Source organism: Tenebrio molitor, chromosome 3 (assembly GCF_963966145.1).
Source record: "Tenebrio molitor chromosome 3, icTenMoli1.1, whole genome shotgun sequence".
NCBI classification, from domain to species: domain Eukaryota; kingdom Metazoa; phylum Arthropoda; class Insecta; order Coleoptera; family Tenebrionidae; genus Tenebrio; species Tenebrio molitor.
The window spans coordinates 26,082,826-26,097,700 of NC_091048.1; the positions used below are offsets into that span (position 1 = coordinate 26,082,826).

A 14,875-nucleotide genomic window follows, 5' to 3' on the forward strand; every position below is an offset into this window, starting at 1 on the left:
CCGATTATAACAATTTTGTTAAACAATCCAAGAACAAATCGAAGATAAATGCCGGTTTAACTAAAACTTCACTCCAGAAGAGGACGTATCGTTCGATTTTTCATGCTACGCTTCTCGACGAAACTGTCACCAATTGGTTAATTTTCCGCATGGGGGCCCCCTCAAAATGTATAATTTTTAAATCACCACATCCTTCACCCCGTTCTTGACGAACTAGACTGTAAAACAAGACGGAGTCATTTCCCAACAAGATGCGTCTGCACACGCTCGTGTTCCTCCTGATTCTCTTCACTTTGGTTTATAGTGCTAGCTGTCAGTTTTCTTTTGGAAATCTTCTTGACAAAATCTCCAATTTGACTTCTAGTAACGGTAAGTCCAGTCATTTTTCAAACTCAACTCTCTTCAATTCAAAATCTGCAGATCTGGAAACAGCAAGAAAGAAGAAGAAGAAAGGCAACAAGTACACAGTTCCTCTACTTTTTGGGGCGTTGATGGTTAAATCCATAATATTTCCTTTGGCCTTCAAAGCGATGGCTGTAATGTCGAGTATTGCAGTAGTTTTGAGCACCATGAGTCTGATAATATCGTCCATTGTGGGGTATGTTAAACTAGCAGTCAGATCCAGCGCCCCTTCGGTCAAAGTCATCCACAAACCCTACAATAGTTGGGCTAAAGATGATGACAATTCGATTAAAAATTATTACGCTCCTGCAGAGAATTACGACTGGATGGCGCCTCCGCCCCAATAAAGAAATGTATTTTATTTATGATTACAATAAAAAAATCTCAATGTTGATATTTTTTTTCTTGTTCTACCCCCACCTGCAAGAAGGTCGCTTTCTTATCTTGTCGTTTTTACTGTTGCTTATCTGCAAAAGAAACGACCTTGGTCTAATAATTTCAGCTAAAATATACTGGTCCTTTTGACTTATAAACAAATATTACGCAGATTTAACCAAGTAATTTTATGTTAAGTGTTTGTGAAAGTCTTGAGTTTTGAATGGTGAGACATTTTTGATTTTACAAGAACGTCGACAACTGTCCCAGTTTTAGAACGTCGTGTTTACATAAAAAATGGAGAACAAGAAGGGAGAGCTGTTGGAAACCGACCCGGAGACAGTCAAGAAGCTTTTCTACAGCAAACCCTACTCCGTAGAAGATATGAAGAAGTGCGCCAAACAGTTATTCTTCGTCTACAATTACGATTTCAAAAGACAATTTAGCATAGCGGAAACCTCCAACTCTTTCGTAACGGAGCTCGACAAGTACACCAAGAGACTCGGTTTCGTTCTCTACAACAAGTCTCGCAACAAACCCCAAGACTATTGGACCCTTTTTTGCATAATTCCAGACGAAAACAAGTACAATATCCTCTACAAAGACCCCGCGGGGGGCGAAGTTCCATACACCCTCAAACAAAAAATTATCAGAAAACTCTCCAACGTAAAATTTTTGGTACATCGAAGAAACGACCAAGAGCTCGACACCAGCACTGGACCTCTTTCTTTGCGCAATTTGAACATTATGTTGGAGTCTCTCAACACCGACCAGACCAATTTTATCAACAATTATGACCAAGTCGAGTTTTGCGACCAGTTGAAAATTCGCGAAGAGAAGTTTAGTGTAGTTCTAGAATTCGCCATTTTGCTCTTCAAGAATGAGGACTTCAAATCCAAGTTGAAGGAGCTCGTGGATAATGTACCACTGGAGTTGAATAGTAATGTAGGAGACTATTTGAAGGTGCTGGAGGAGGAGTTGCAAGCTGGGCAGGGGAAAATGGACAGGGCCAAGATAGAAAAAGCTAGGAAGGACTTTCTCAGGCCTCACATAATCGAACAGTTTCAAAATGACTACAATCTGTCTAATGCGGACTTCGAGTTGAAGATTGAGGACGAGTTTTCCGAAGATCTGGGAAAGTTGAAGCACATCTTCGAGATCCTTGGCAGCATTAAACTTGACGATAGAGTGTTGGTGGCTTTGAACAGCGTGAGCGCAATGATAGGGATGGATGTGAGCATGATGGAGGAGTTTTACGAGTACAAAGTGAAGAAAGAAGAAGAGCAACCAAGGGAAATTCTGCAGCCTGTCGATCTGGAGGAAGTCACCAAGCGACTGCCTCTACCTGAAGAACAAATCATAGACGATTGTTCCACCATAGAAGAACTACTAGAAGGAATAGTTTTGGACGAGGACGAGTTTGGTCCAAAGAAACTGCCACTCTCTTTGGTCGACGAGTTGAGAGACCAGTACAATCTAGTCAAGCGCTTCTACGTGACTGCTTTTTCATTTTTCACCGTTCCACAAATTTGTGCTTGGGCCACAGAAGTCAGAGGACACTTGACCAACATTTGTGAAGCAGTTGCGGTCATGGACAGAGCCTACTACTTGCTCACAGGGAAACATAATCTGCGAAAAACCCAAATTCTGGCAGTGTTGATTTTCTTCCGGGGCCCTCGAAGCGAAGGGATGTTGTGTCAGATGAAACCCGGTGAAGGGAAGACCGTTGTTGTGGCCATGTTGGCAATAGTCAGGGCCCTGCAAGGCAAGAGGGTCGACGTCATCACGAGTAGCTCGATTCTTGCCGAAAAGAGAGTCGAGGAAATGAAGAGTTTTTACAACATGTTTGGTTTGACAGTGGCGACAAATAATGCCAAAGAGGGAGACAGTGACGGTTTTAAAGTCGAGTATGGTGCTGATGTTTTGTACGGTACCATCAGCAACTTCCAGGCTGACTTCTTGCGGGATAGTTTTGAAGGTTGCAACATACGAGGTGATCGCAAATTTGGACAAGTGATATTGGACGAAATTGACAGTTTGTTGATTGATCAGGGCGGCCATATTGCCAAGATGGGGGTGTCGTTTCCAGGAATGGAAAATCTGCGATACGTCTACATAAAAATTTGGGAAGAGCTCCACAAGGCTGAGAAGAGTTTTGTGGAGGAAAGTAAAGAGAGGGTAGAAGAGTGGGTTGACAATGTTGTGGAGAAATACAAGAATAATACTCGCAAAGCGCAAAAGAAGTTTGAAAAGTTTGTTACGGAACTTGTCAGTCTGGAAAGGGAACTAATCAAAGGAAAAGTCATGAGTACGTATCCTGGAAGATTCAAATTAATTCCCGCTCACCTGAGAGAGTATGTCATGGATAAAGTGGAGGACTGGGTCGACAGTGCCATTTTTGCCAAGTACCACTGTCACGAGTACGAACAGTACCGGATAATCAAGAGAAACGGAGAGAGAGTTGTGGTTCCGGTGGATTATCTCAACACAGGTGTCACCATGGGCAATACAATTTGGAATAATGGTCTCCAACAGTTCCTGCAGCTCAAGCACAACCTCCACTTGACCCCAGAAGTTTTGACCACAAGCTTCATTTCCAACATCAACTACATAAAGAAGTACAAGAGCAAGAATATTTTTGGAGTGACAGGAAGTTTGGGTTCTAGAGCCGAACAACAGTTCTTGTCCAACATCTACTTCGTAACTTACGCCAAACTCCCAACATACAAACCAAGAGTGTTTCGAGAGTTGAATGGAATAGTCGCGAAAGACGCAAACTGGCACTTGACTCTGATTTTGGCGATAATCGAGAAGATCGAGGAGAAGAGAGCTGTTTTGGTAATTTTGGAAACGGAAAAGGACTTGCTCTGTGTCAAGCAAGACTTGGAGATACTGAAACAATTGATTGAATTAGACTTCAGACTTAGAGTATGTGTGAGTGAAGACAACGCCGAAGAAATCGATGAAAGTGAAAATGAAGTGAAAGTTGGAGATGTCATTCTTGTGACTAATTTAACTGGAAGAGAAATGAGTTTGAAGACTGAAAACGAGTTGGAGGAAAGTGGAGGTCTTCATGTCTGTGTGGGTTTTCTTCCTTGCAACCAGAGAGTCGAAGGACAAGCTTTTGGGTGCACGTCGCGTGTAGGTCACTCTGGTAGTGCTAATCTGATAATCAGACAAAGCGAAGTCGACTGGTTGGGTATCAGAGAGTCCAAGCCAAATTTCCATTTGATCAAAACTGCAAGAGACCAGTTTGAAAAGTTGAGACTCGAAGAGACCAGCGAGGGTTTGGTCAAAGAGTTGATCTTCAAAGACGAACTCTTTGAGCAGTTTTCCGAGTTTTACGCGAGCTGGAAAGAGGAGAGATGTGGTTACGACAACGATTTCTTCTTCCGGAATTTGAAAGAGTTCTGGACGTTTTGGCTAGACAAGAGGAATTTCAACAGTGACAACATCAAAAACACAACTCCTGATAAAGAGTTTGGAGATTTTAAGAAGTTGGCGTCTGGAATTACTCAAGAGGACAGCATTCAGCACAATCCTTACTACTACATACAGCAAGCCGACTATCATTTGAAGAGGAAAGAAAGACACCAAGCGGAGAAGTTATTGAATCTTGCGCTCAAGACCAAGCGGAGTGACAATTTTGAATTGCTCTACGGCGCTCATTTAAAACTGTTCGAGGTGGTGGTCGAAAAGAGGGAGCAGATCTTGGAGCGGTTTCGCTATACGTGTGGACACTTGTTCTCGATAGGAACAAAGAAACACGAATATTTTAATAACGATGCGGTGCTTCATCTGAAGAATGCTAAAAACGCTCTGGAGCAAGAGATCAACTACTTGAGGGAACTTTTGTGTTTGAGAACGGATAAAGACGTGCCTTTGAATGAAATCATCGTGAAAGATGTAGACGCAGAAGAGAACTTGTTCTTGAAACACATCTATTCGAGGGTAACTTGTTTGGGAATTTATTTTGGCAATGTAGCATATCTTCTAGAGAATATAGAATCGATGAATCTTATTCGCGTGGAGTTCACAGCTTTCAAACCAGGCACGATCGAAACTTTCAACGAGATCGACGGAACAACCGATTTTGGGGGTATCGTAACCCAGGAAGAAATCGACGAATTGGGGTTGGTAGGTTTGAACACTCTCTACGCAATGAAGGAAATTCCATACCTTCGGGCATCCGTGGCTGCACAAAATTTGATCGGTGCGGGTTTGGGGGCTCTAGCTGTGGGAACGTGTTACCACCCTCTCCTCCCCATAATGGCCCCCACTGCTGCCACTCTCATCTCTGAGGGTGTCATCGACATCATCACCGAACTCACCAAAGAAGGAGATTTGGAATGTCCCGACAAGGATTTTATCAAAGCCAAGTTTGTGACTCACGCTATCAGTTTGCTGACGACAGATTCTGATGTGACTACGCAATCGACGAGGATTCTAACCGAAGCTATCGCTTCTTGCAGAACGTTGTCGTCGACTTTGAGACGAAATGAACGTATGGCAAACTTATGTTCCATGTTAGCAACACATTATGACAATTTTAAAACAGTTTTGACCAAGATCTTGGTCATTGCAAGATTTGACAAGTTGAGTAAAGTGGGACAATTGATGGAGTTGACTAACATAAGAGAAGCCAGAGATTGGGAAACATTTCAGTACTTGGGGGGTCTCTCCAAGTTGCATCATTTGCAGAATTTGAGCAGAATTGGGAAGTTGGAGGAGTTATCCAAGAGACAAGTCTTAGCTAGTGCTTTGAAGAGTTTCGTGAAAGAAGCATCGAAGAATCTTGTGGGGTCTGTGGTCGAGGAGCACGTTATTGGTGGTTTAATTTCAGATATAATTGAAGTTTTTGTGATAAGAATAAAGGAAAAAATAAAGCTTAATGTTCACAAATCACTCAGTGCTGATCGAGATGTGTTTCGAAAACTTTTCAAGACTCCCAGAGAAGATGTACAACACGTTGTGACCAACTTTATGGCCAGCGACGAAGTTCTAGAATGTGCAAAAGAACTCGCTTCGGAATTGTACAGAATTTGTGACAGCAATTCCAAGTTGGAAGTCTTCAACTTATCGGCTAATGTGCTGATGGACATGGAAAAAATCAGTTGCTACAGTTCACAGTTTTGTTCTTTTCTGGAACACCACTTGAGAGAAGCTTCGGCTGAAAACAGAGTAGAGGAAATGATTGAAGAAATCAGTAACAAAGCGGCTGAACGCGTTCTCGATTTGGTACAAGATTTGTTTAAAATTTCCCAAGATCCGTATAAAAGTGGAGCATCGTCAGCTGTTAAGAAAACACGAAAAGCCATAAGTAAAACGTTCGCATCTGTGTTGGGAAGAAGGAGAGGATATGCGGGATTGTTGGCGCAGGCACGCAATCCTGTAGACAATCCCTATTTAATCCTTGGGGTGAAGAAAAGTGCCAGTGCAGTTGACGTTCGCAAAGCTTATTTGAACTTAGTGTTGAAGTTTCATCCGGAAAAAAATCCAGACGATCCTTTTGCCAAAGAGAGGTTTGAAGCGATCAACGCCGCTTACGAAGAGATAGGCAAAGTTTTAAGTAAATGATTTTTGTATTTTTATTAATAAATCGTAATTAACGTAACCTCACTTTTGTTTTTTGTGTGGTGTTGAGATGCGCTGTGTGACGTTTTGAGAGCCGCTGACGCGCGAAACGTCACAACAATAACGACATTAGAAGGTTGTTGCACCTAACCTCACTTTACGATCTGTTTTTAAATAATATTTGTTTATGATAATTAGTTATTCGAGGATCTCTGACTGGTTATGCGCCATGTAGAGAGTGGACTTTAAAACTAGTGCGTGGGTTATGTGTGCGATTAGTCACTGAGGAAAACACATTCATGTGCGTTCTCGAATGTAAACACAATGGCAACGTTTTACGTCGGGCAGGAAGGCCCGGTGAACGCTTTAGCATTGAACAGGGACAACACGCAGGTGGCAATCGGGGGCAGAAATGGTAAATATTCAGGTACATTTTGTGCAAAATAAAAAAACTCGGTATTTAGTGTTCAAAGTCTACAAGATCGAAGAGGACAAATTTAGAGAGATTTGCAACTTGCGAGCATCCAAACACCTGAATCTCAGCTTCTCCTGCAATGACGTCTCGTGGAGTTGGACCGACGGTAGTGACAGAACCCGTTGTGATCGGTAACTAATGTGAAAATTTTAGATCATTACTTGGCCACAGCCGCCACAAACGGTCACGTGTGCGTCTGGAATCTCACCAAAATGGGCAAAGCAATGCAGGAGCAAGACTACCAAGAGCACAAACGCACCGTCAACAAAGTCAATTTCCACGCCAGCGAGCCCAACCGGCTTATTTCTGGCTCCCAAGACGGCACAATGCGGTACTTCGACATTCGCCTGAAAAACGCTGTCGCCATCTTTTACAGCAACACCGAGAGCGTGCGAGATGTCCAGTTCAGCCCCCACAATCCGTACACATTCTCGGCGGTTTCGGAAAACGGCAGTGTGCAGCTGTGGGACGTGCGCAGGTCGGATAAGTGTCAGCAACAGTTTGCTGCGCACAGCGGCCCCATCTTCGCCTGCGATTGGCATCCGGAGAACACCTGGTTGGCCACGGCCAGTCGGGACAAGACAATTAAAGTGAGTCACGTGGACAGGCTGTGGCATTTTGTACTCTTTGTGTCTAGGTGTGGGACCTGACGAGCAAGTTGACTCTGGAATACACGATCCACACCATCGCCTCGATCGGCCACATCAAGTGGCGCCCCCAGCGGCGATACCACATAGCTTCATGCGCGCTCGTCGTAGATTGCAGCATCAACATCTGGGACGTGCGGCGGCCGTACATCCCTTTCGCCGCCTTCAACGAGCACAAGGACATCCCCAGTGGGGTGGCGTGGAAAGAAGACCCCCACGTCTTTCTCAGCAGCGGACGAGTAGGTCTCTCTTGGCGCTAAACCCACCCCTCAATTTGTTTTTTCTAGGATTGCACCCTCTACCAACACACTTTCGATTATGCGAGTCGCCCCGCCAGCAAAGCCAACCCTCAAGGCGTGTCCTTGAACAACAAGGGCGAAATCTTGTACGCCCACAAGATCAACGTCAACAACGCCATAGTCAAGGCGGCTGTTGGTATAATAAGGTAGTGTATCACGCAGAAAAAATGTCGGGGGCTCAAGGTCACAGTTGCAGGAAAACTTCCACGACGCAGCCTCCTGATCAGTTCCATTTGGCGTCGAGTTTGATGCACCAGTTCACGTTGCCGTCTCACGATGACAGGTCTGAATCGGAGGTTTTTATTGGCTTGGCCAACAACTACGTCATGCATGGGCGGAGCTTGTCCGAAATGTGCGAACACAATTGGGCGGTTGCTAAGCAGTACGGCAAGGAACAGGTGGCTGTGGTTTGGAGGATAATCAAGACGATGTACGGGGAGGAGTACGTGCAGAACTCCGTCCCCAACAATCGGGAGGACGTCATCTCCCACAACAACCTCCCCATGAACAACATGCTGGGGTTGGAGCACGAGAACGACCAAAGATCGCGCGGGGGAGACACTCCCGCGGCGCAGTTCAGCGACGACACTGAGAACGAGGATCAAGTGGACCACATGACCATCTACAACAACGGATTCCCCATGTATTTGAATGTCAGGACGGGCCTCCCCAAGGGGGATTTCTCCTTTGGGGAGAACGAGCTGGACATGGAGCTGGACGGCATCATCACCGATTTCCAGAGCGGCTACCGCAACTACATCCCCCAGCAGGACTTCGTCCTCCCGAACGAAGCCTTCCACATCAGACACGAGATCAGGAACCGGTCGCCGCCCCCGGACAAGTTCCCCAACAGTAATTACGAAGTTTTGAACGACGACTCGCACGGCGTCCCCATAGAAGAGCAACCCACGGCTCTCCTGACCGTCTCCAACCTCCCGAAGATGTCCCTGTGGGACCCCTCTTCCATAGTCCTGGACGCGCTGAAACACCACGCGATGCTAGGCGACGTCCAGACAGCGGCGTGCGTTTTGATCGTTCTAGGGGACCAAAGGAAGTGTCTGACCGACCTGGACGAGAGCACCCAGGAGCACTGGCTCCTGGGCTACATCGACCTCCTCAGCAGGTTCCAGTTGTGGAACATCGCCACTCAAATAATCAAGTTGTCTTGGATTCCCGCCGTCGAGCAGATGAACCAACAGTCGACCAGGTTCAACACGAACTGCAGCAACTGCAGCAAGGCGTTGCAGAGGATCGGGTGGTTGTGCGACAGGTGTCATTCGTCGCAGTACGCCTTGTGCAGCGTCTGCCATCAGGTGGTGAAGGGGTTGTACGCCTGGTGTCAGGGGTGCTCGCACGGCGGACACCTGTTGCACATGAGACAGTGGTTCGCCGTGAACAAGACGTGTCCGGCGGGTTGCAGACACTTGTGCGAATACAAGTGAGCTGGTGGTGTCGTAGTCGACGTTACGCTTTCGGTCCAAGGAACTAATCGATTTTCGGTTTGTTCGGTCTCGTGTGAAGAGTCTTTCCCATGGAAATCACTAGATGAAACAAGGCCAGGAAGTCAAGGTCGGAGCGGATTCGCGAAGAAGCTGGACGGAGTCGAGATAACGAGTCGTAATAGTAGGCGGGAATGTATTTCGATACACCCAGTTGTTAGCCAAACATGTAATTTATATTGTGATAATTATACAATAATTTTTTATTATAATCTACTACTGGTTTTTGTTTAATTGGTCCGGTAGCGACATCGTTAACAGCATGCGATACGAGAAATTTTTAATCCGAGGTATAAGAAAATGTAGGTCTGGGGTCATAATAATTCCAGTTTAATTGCACAAACGGGCAATTGACTCAAATTGACGAGTGTGTGACACTTCTATTTTCCCGACTGTTTTGTATTTTTTTAAAGGTGGTTTCAAGATGTGGTTTAATTTTTGAGTGGTGTTGCATGGAAGAACATGCGAGATTGGTTAATCATTTATTGGCCCGAACAAGAACTCAGGAAAATTCAAACAGTTTTAATTCTCAAGACCTTACATGATGCGGAAGTGTTTAGATATTCATAGAAAACAATTTTGCTTGTACCTGGAACTGTTCATTTATCTCCATCGTTATTAGGTACGTCATTGTCACAACGATGTTCTTTGGAATTTGTTTAAATATCATTAGGGGTTCAACGTTAAATTCAACCAATAAGGGGATTGTTTCATATTATGGCTTTATCCGCATTTGTTTAATACTCCACCCACATCCTTACGAAGTTTTTGGCGTCGAGAACCTTTTTTACAGAGATACAGTAAGTTAAAAGAACTTCAAAATGGGAGAATTTTGAATACAATTTTTGTTCTGACTGTACTTGGTGATAAAATTTTCTCCAGAGTATAGGTACTTAAGTACAGTCACGAGCAATAAATTTTGGTCGTCAATGTCATTCTTTGACGCATTGGAAAATGTTCCTTTGTAAAACGTTCGTAAATATCATAACCTATCATCATGTTCGTTTTTAAACGATACAAAAAACTATAAAAATTGCTTACTTGATTTAAAGGTGTACGCGATTTTTTTTTAATACAAGTGTACCTACATACAGTGAGGGGCAAAAGTAACGCACCAATTAGATAAATCATAAACTGTTGAGTTTTGAAAAAAGAACAAAAACAGGTCGATTTTTAATTTCAATTTCCCGTTTATTGACGTAACATTTTTGTATACAGGTGTTCCTTGTCAAAGTTATGACGTCATCATCAATTTTTTTAAATAGCAACGGACATTTATTCGTCATCGTTTTGATAAGTCTTTTAACTGTCAATATAACAGTATACAAATTTTAACCCCTTACATTAAAAAAAAACTGAGAAAGAAATTGTTGAAAATTAAAAAATATTTTTATTATGAATGAATTAATGATTAATTTATTAACTAGTTAGTACCGACAGGCATTGCTATTAAGTCAGTATCATTTGGACTTGAAGAAATTATTAATCAACAGAGAATGAAATAAGATAAACAGGATTTTTTTAAAGTAATTTTTTGTTGTTGTTTGATTATTGTTGAAAAGCTTCAAATGATACGAGGGTCATCCAGAAAGTAAGGTTACAACATTTATGTAGGATCGAGAAATGGTTGTATTCAATTGAAGTTCACAGAATACTTCACAAATATATTAAACTATTTTTCAACGTAATCGCCGTCGAGATCGAGACATTTCTGCAGTGGGGGCACCAGCTTTTGTATGCCAGTGTCATAGACCTCCACCGCCAGCTCTTTCAGCTTCCTGATTGTTGGAAAAACGTTTCCCACCCAAAAACTCCTTTAGTTTAGTTTAGATAGTCCGAAGGCGCCAAGTAGGGTGAATAGGGGGGGTGTGTGACAAAATCCCATCCAAACGATGTCAGCAGCTCCTGTGAAACTGGCGCGGAATGGGGCCTGGCGTTGGCATGCAGGAAGGAGGCTGACTACCCGGGTCACTGGACTCACTTTAGCATTGACTTGCTAATTCTTGCAGGGTTTCACTGTCCAAGACAATAAATAATAGACCACCCTGGTATAGTAGTAGGTACTGATGCAACGTATGTAGATGTGTTAGAAGGAATACAACTTACGATTACCCACATTCTTTTAAAAACATCTTTTACATTGGCAAAGATTCCAATAAGCATGAACAAAAAAATAAATTTTTTGTTCGACACTGTCAGAATTTGAGAATTTTCTCCTGTGTGAACGGATTTTGATAAATGTCACAACTTGTCAAAGCTAATTTTAAAGATTTTAAGCGATTTTGAGCCTTTAAGGGCCAATTTACACACGAACTCGTTAAATAAACTACCTACTATTTGATCGAATGCAAGGAACACACTCTGAATTGGGACTAACCATAGATTTGATACAATTTCCAATCAAAAGCTTGTAAATGATTTCATTTTGCTCAAACACGAAAATGTTACTGCAAGAATAGCATTTTAATGAGGTGAACATCATTCAAGAAGTTCTTGGAAAGTCTAAAGAATATACTATTTCAGTCAATTTTGAAGCATTGCTATTTGTGTTTAAAAACTTTAAATTCAAATTATGAATATAAACAAAAATTCATTGTTGAAAGAGTTTTCCTTTGTATCTTATTGAATCAATGTACTGTTAACTAATAAGCTTTGATCTTTGGTGAGGAGATAAGTCAGAAATTGTTAGTTTAGATAAACGACTTAGCACATTTTGAAACAACATCATTGTGACTTTCTACAGGATGAGATAAAACAATTTGTCGGTTGAAGAAACTTTTTCCAAGCTGTTATTAATGTGAACGAGTATATTTAGCGGTTCGAAAAAAAAATAAAAATTTTACACAAGTCTGATCACTTTTTGAGAATGTTTGTTAAATAAGTACGCAACAGGAATTTTATTGTTTCGTTTTTGTGACAATATTAGAATGTTCGTTCTAATGAATGAAATTATCGCATGGGTACAAAAGTGGTATTTTGATAAAACGTGAAGCACCCAATAGTAATTTATATAACAAGTACATAGAGGAGTACTTTTTTATTTATTTTTTTCTACGAGTGTCTGTAATAATCGACATCAAAACAAAAATCTAAAATTTTTCAAAATTGCATCACAACTTCAATTGTTTTCAACGCACTCTTATTATTCGGCTGCGTATTAGCATAAACGCCAGACTGCAATAATGAGAACGACACGCAACGGCACTTCTTTTTACTTTTTTTTTCATTATTACCATAAACATAATTATGTTTTACGCACCAAGAATAATGAAATTATAGTACAGTTCTTTGACAGTCGTAGAAGAAGCTATTTTATGCTTTAGCACTTGAAAATAAAAGAAATTCAAAGACAACGTTTTTAAAAACTCAAACAAAATTCCTACTCTTCTATATAGTCTTTATTTCAATAGTAGTATATTTAAAGGTCCACGAGTGCCAAAAAAAAGCCCAATTTACAGACAAACGAGTTGAATACCACGTTGTTTTGTTCGACGAGCCCTTCAAAGGCTCCAAATCGCTTAAAAATCTTTAAAATTACCTTGACGTTGACACAGGAGGAAATTCTCAAATTTTGACAGTGTCGAACAAAAAAATATTTTTTATTTTACAGAAATAGCACTTGTGGCGTTATCGTTCGCTTGATAATTACTGTTTTCTGTGATTAATTCCCACGTACATCAAACGTGCGTGTCTAGCCAATCAGAGCACTTGCTTTCATCCAATCAAAAATGTTTATCGCTATAAAAACGTCCTACTACTCTGTCAGCTGTCAAAAGTGATTAAAATTGCATGCTACTCCTGTCACATTCTCAAATTGTTTTTAATAATTGTGTTTTTAATAACTGTAGGTATTATAAATAAATAATTAACGTTAAAGTTTGTAATCTGAATTTAATCTTGCCAAAAATAACACGACCTAACTTTTTATATCTGATAAATTTCCAATTTTCACTTAAACATTTTTGCTTTAGATCATTTTACTCGTTGATATTTGGGCATTTTTTATTTATCCGATAAAAAAATTAGGTCTTGTTATTTTACCTTCGACAAAATGCAGTGTTTCAGCATTTTCAGTTGTAATATTTTCACTACTGAAAGCAACTGCTACAATGAACAGTTTAATGCGTTCAGGAAGTTCATTTTTAACGTCGCCACTGTCCGTACCTACTGAAACTAATTGTTTGAAACTGTCCAACTTAAACCACAACAAAAATTATCTTCGTTTTCAAGATTAGAACTTTAATTATCGTAAATCTCTCAGTTTTGGTAATTACCAAATTAACCAGCAACAGAATCAGGACATGTACTTGAGATTAATTGAAGATACAACTCTTCATTATCTCGACAAATCATAAATTACCGTTTATTATATAGGATTCATTAGTCTAATTTGAACCAAAACGAATTGGGACATTTTAGCAAAACGAGACAAAAATCGTACTTTCCACCAATTATTTTTATAGAGTTTTAATCGAAAGAGCTTTGGACGGGTCAACGGATTAAAAGCACTTAACTCTTGTCAGACACGATTTATTTTCGTACTACATTCAGCAACTACAACAAATCAATTTTTAGACAACTTAAAAAAATCGAAATCTCTAGACCTAGATTAGATTTAGGCGGCCGACGTTTCGTACGTGCCTCGGATTTCTTCAGTACTGTATCTCCAATCACATCAAAATCGTCCTCTTAATACTAGAGTAATAAATTAATAAATAAATACAATAAATAGATTGCACTAGTGACTTCCGCCGGCTTTGAGCCCCATGACGGCGGCGAACAAGGCGAAGAAGAATCCCGCCAGACCAGTGGCTCCCGTCAACAGGATCAGTCCCCCAATCAGGACGGGAATCAAAGTGAAGAACTTGAGCTTGTAGGCCAACAGCAGAGGCAACAAGAAGCGTCTGAATTTTCTCTTCACCTTGAACTTCCCCCGCGTCTCTCGCTTCCTAGCCTGGTCGAAATCTGAAACAAGCAGAGTGGACAAAGGCAGAAAAATACTTTTTGGAAAGCTCCAATCGGAGAGTACCAAGGGGTATTTGTTTTTCTTCTAAAGAACAGAATTTTTTTGGCGCCGCAAACCCAAATCTCGAATGCGTCACTTGCAGAAGAGTACTTTTTCGACGTATCTGGTCCAACAAATTTGTCGGTGGTCGCACTTGGTGCGTCTAAAACTGTAAATCTTTCAGCTAGGACCTAGGTTTTTCAAATTCGATCCAGCGATCTGCACTATTTGCGTGATTTTCAGGACACTTCCTGAAAACCTACTTCGGTGAGCACACGTACTTTGTATAACTGGAAGCATGTCGAGGCAAATAAATAATTACAGATCGGCTGTCTACCGAGTGGAAAAATCAAACGGCAGTTCTGCACCGACAGAATGATAAAAATTAAGTCAGGTGTTCGGGATGAGAAGACTTTTTGGTGGAGCTTTTGGTACTGACCTGTAGTCATGGGTATCCTCTCGTCCGCCGACCACCCCCGAGGGTACGACGTCCCCCAAGCCCTTGACCAAACCTGCAGATCGTTCCTGTCGCCCGCACAGCACTCTTCGGCGAGGGCCACACTCACGAAAACCAACAGAAGAACAATGTTCGAGTTCAT

At 41.7% G+C, this 14,875-nt stretch overlaps 4 protein-coding genes across 4 annotated transcripts; 3 read left to right on the plus strand and 1 right to left on the minus strand.

Annotated features, from left to right (window-relative positions):
• The first annotated feature begins 111 nt into the window (after positions 1–111).
• LOC138125413 (uncharacterized) lies at positions 112–6,354 on the plus strand. Its single transcript, XM_069040705.1, has 3 exons — positions 112–369; positions 421–1,003; positions 1,048–6,354. The coding sequence occupies exon 3, from the start codon at positions 1,075–1,077 to the stop codon at positions 6,352–6,354; it is 5,280 nt and encodes a 1,759-aa protein (XP_068896806.1). The 5' UTR covers positions 112–369; positions 421–1,003; positions 1,048–1,074.
• On the plus strand, positions 252–749 carry LOC138126606 (uncharacterized). Its single transcript, XM_069042400.1, has 2 exons — positions 252–369; positions 421–749. The coding sequence occupies exons 1-2, from the start codon at positions 252–254 to the stop codon at positions 747–749; spliced, it is 447 nt and encodes a 148-aa protein (XP_068898501.1).
• A 139-nt stretch (positions 6,355–6,493) lies between the features above and the next one.
• Positions 6,494–9,487, plus strand: Wdr24 (WD repeat domain 24). Its single transcript, XM_069040707.1, has 6 exons — positions 6,494–6,766; positions 6,816–6,932; positions 6,980–7,416; positions 7,464–7,712; positions 7,761–7,918; positions 7,969–9,487. Exons 1-6 carry the CDS (start codon positions 6,676–6,678, stop codon positions 9,212–9,214), a joined length of 2,298 nt encoding a protein of 765 aa, XP_068896808.1. The 5' UTR covers positions 6,494–6,675; the 3' UTR covers positions 9,215–9,487.
• A 4,298-nt stretch (positions 9,488–13,785) lies between these two features.
• Positions 13,786–14,875, minus strand: LOC138126607 (uncharacterized). The gene is made up of 2 exons (XM_069042401.1): positions 14,716–14,875; positions 13,786–14,236 (listed from the first exon to the last, which is right to left on the minus strand). Exons 1-2 carry the CDS (start codon positions 14,873–14,875, stop codon positions 14,010–14,012), a joined length of 387 nt encoding a protein of 128 aa, XP_068898502.1. The 3' UTR covers positions 13,786–14,009.

Bases quoted from the DNA above. Each gene is read 5' to 3' on its own strand.
- LOC138126606 (XM_069042400.1), top strand. From the start codon at position 252: ATGCGTCTGCACACGCTCGTGTTCCTCCTGATTCTCTTCACTTTGGTT. The intron at 370-420 runs GTAAGTCCAGTC...CAAAATCTGCAG, and splicing joins CAATTTGACTTCTAGTAACG to ATCTGGAAACAGCAAGAAAG.
- LOC138125413 (XM_069040705.1), top strand. From the start codon at position 1,075: ATGGAGAACAAGAAGGGAGAGCTGTTGGAAACCGACCCGGAGACAGTC.
- Wdr24 (XM_069040707.1), top strand. From the start codon at position 6,676: ATGGCAACGTTTTACGTCGGGCAGGAAGGCCCGGTGAACGCTTTAGCA. The intron at 6,767-6,815 runs GTAAATATTCAG...CTCGGTATTTAG, and splicing joins GGCAATCGGGGGCAGAAATG to TGTTCAAAGTCTACAAGATC. The intron at 7,919-7,968 runs GTAGTGTATCAC...TCACAGTTGCAG, and splicing joins GCGGCTGTTGGTATAATAAG to GAAAACTTCCACGACGCAGC.
- LOC138126607 (XM_069042401.1), bottom strand. From the start codon at position 14,875: ATGAACTCGAACATTGTTCTTCTGTTGGTTTTCGTGAGTGTGGCCCTC. The intron at 14,237-14,715 runs GTCAGTACCAAA...TGCTTGTTTCAG, and splicing joins GAGGATACCCATGACTACAG to ATTTCGACCAGGCTAGGAAG.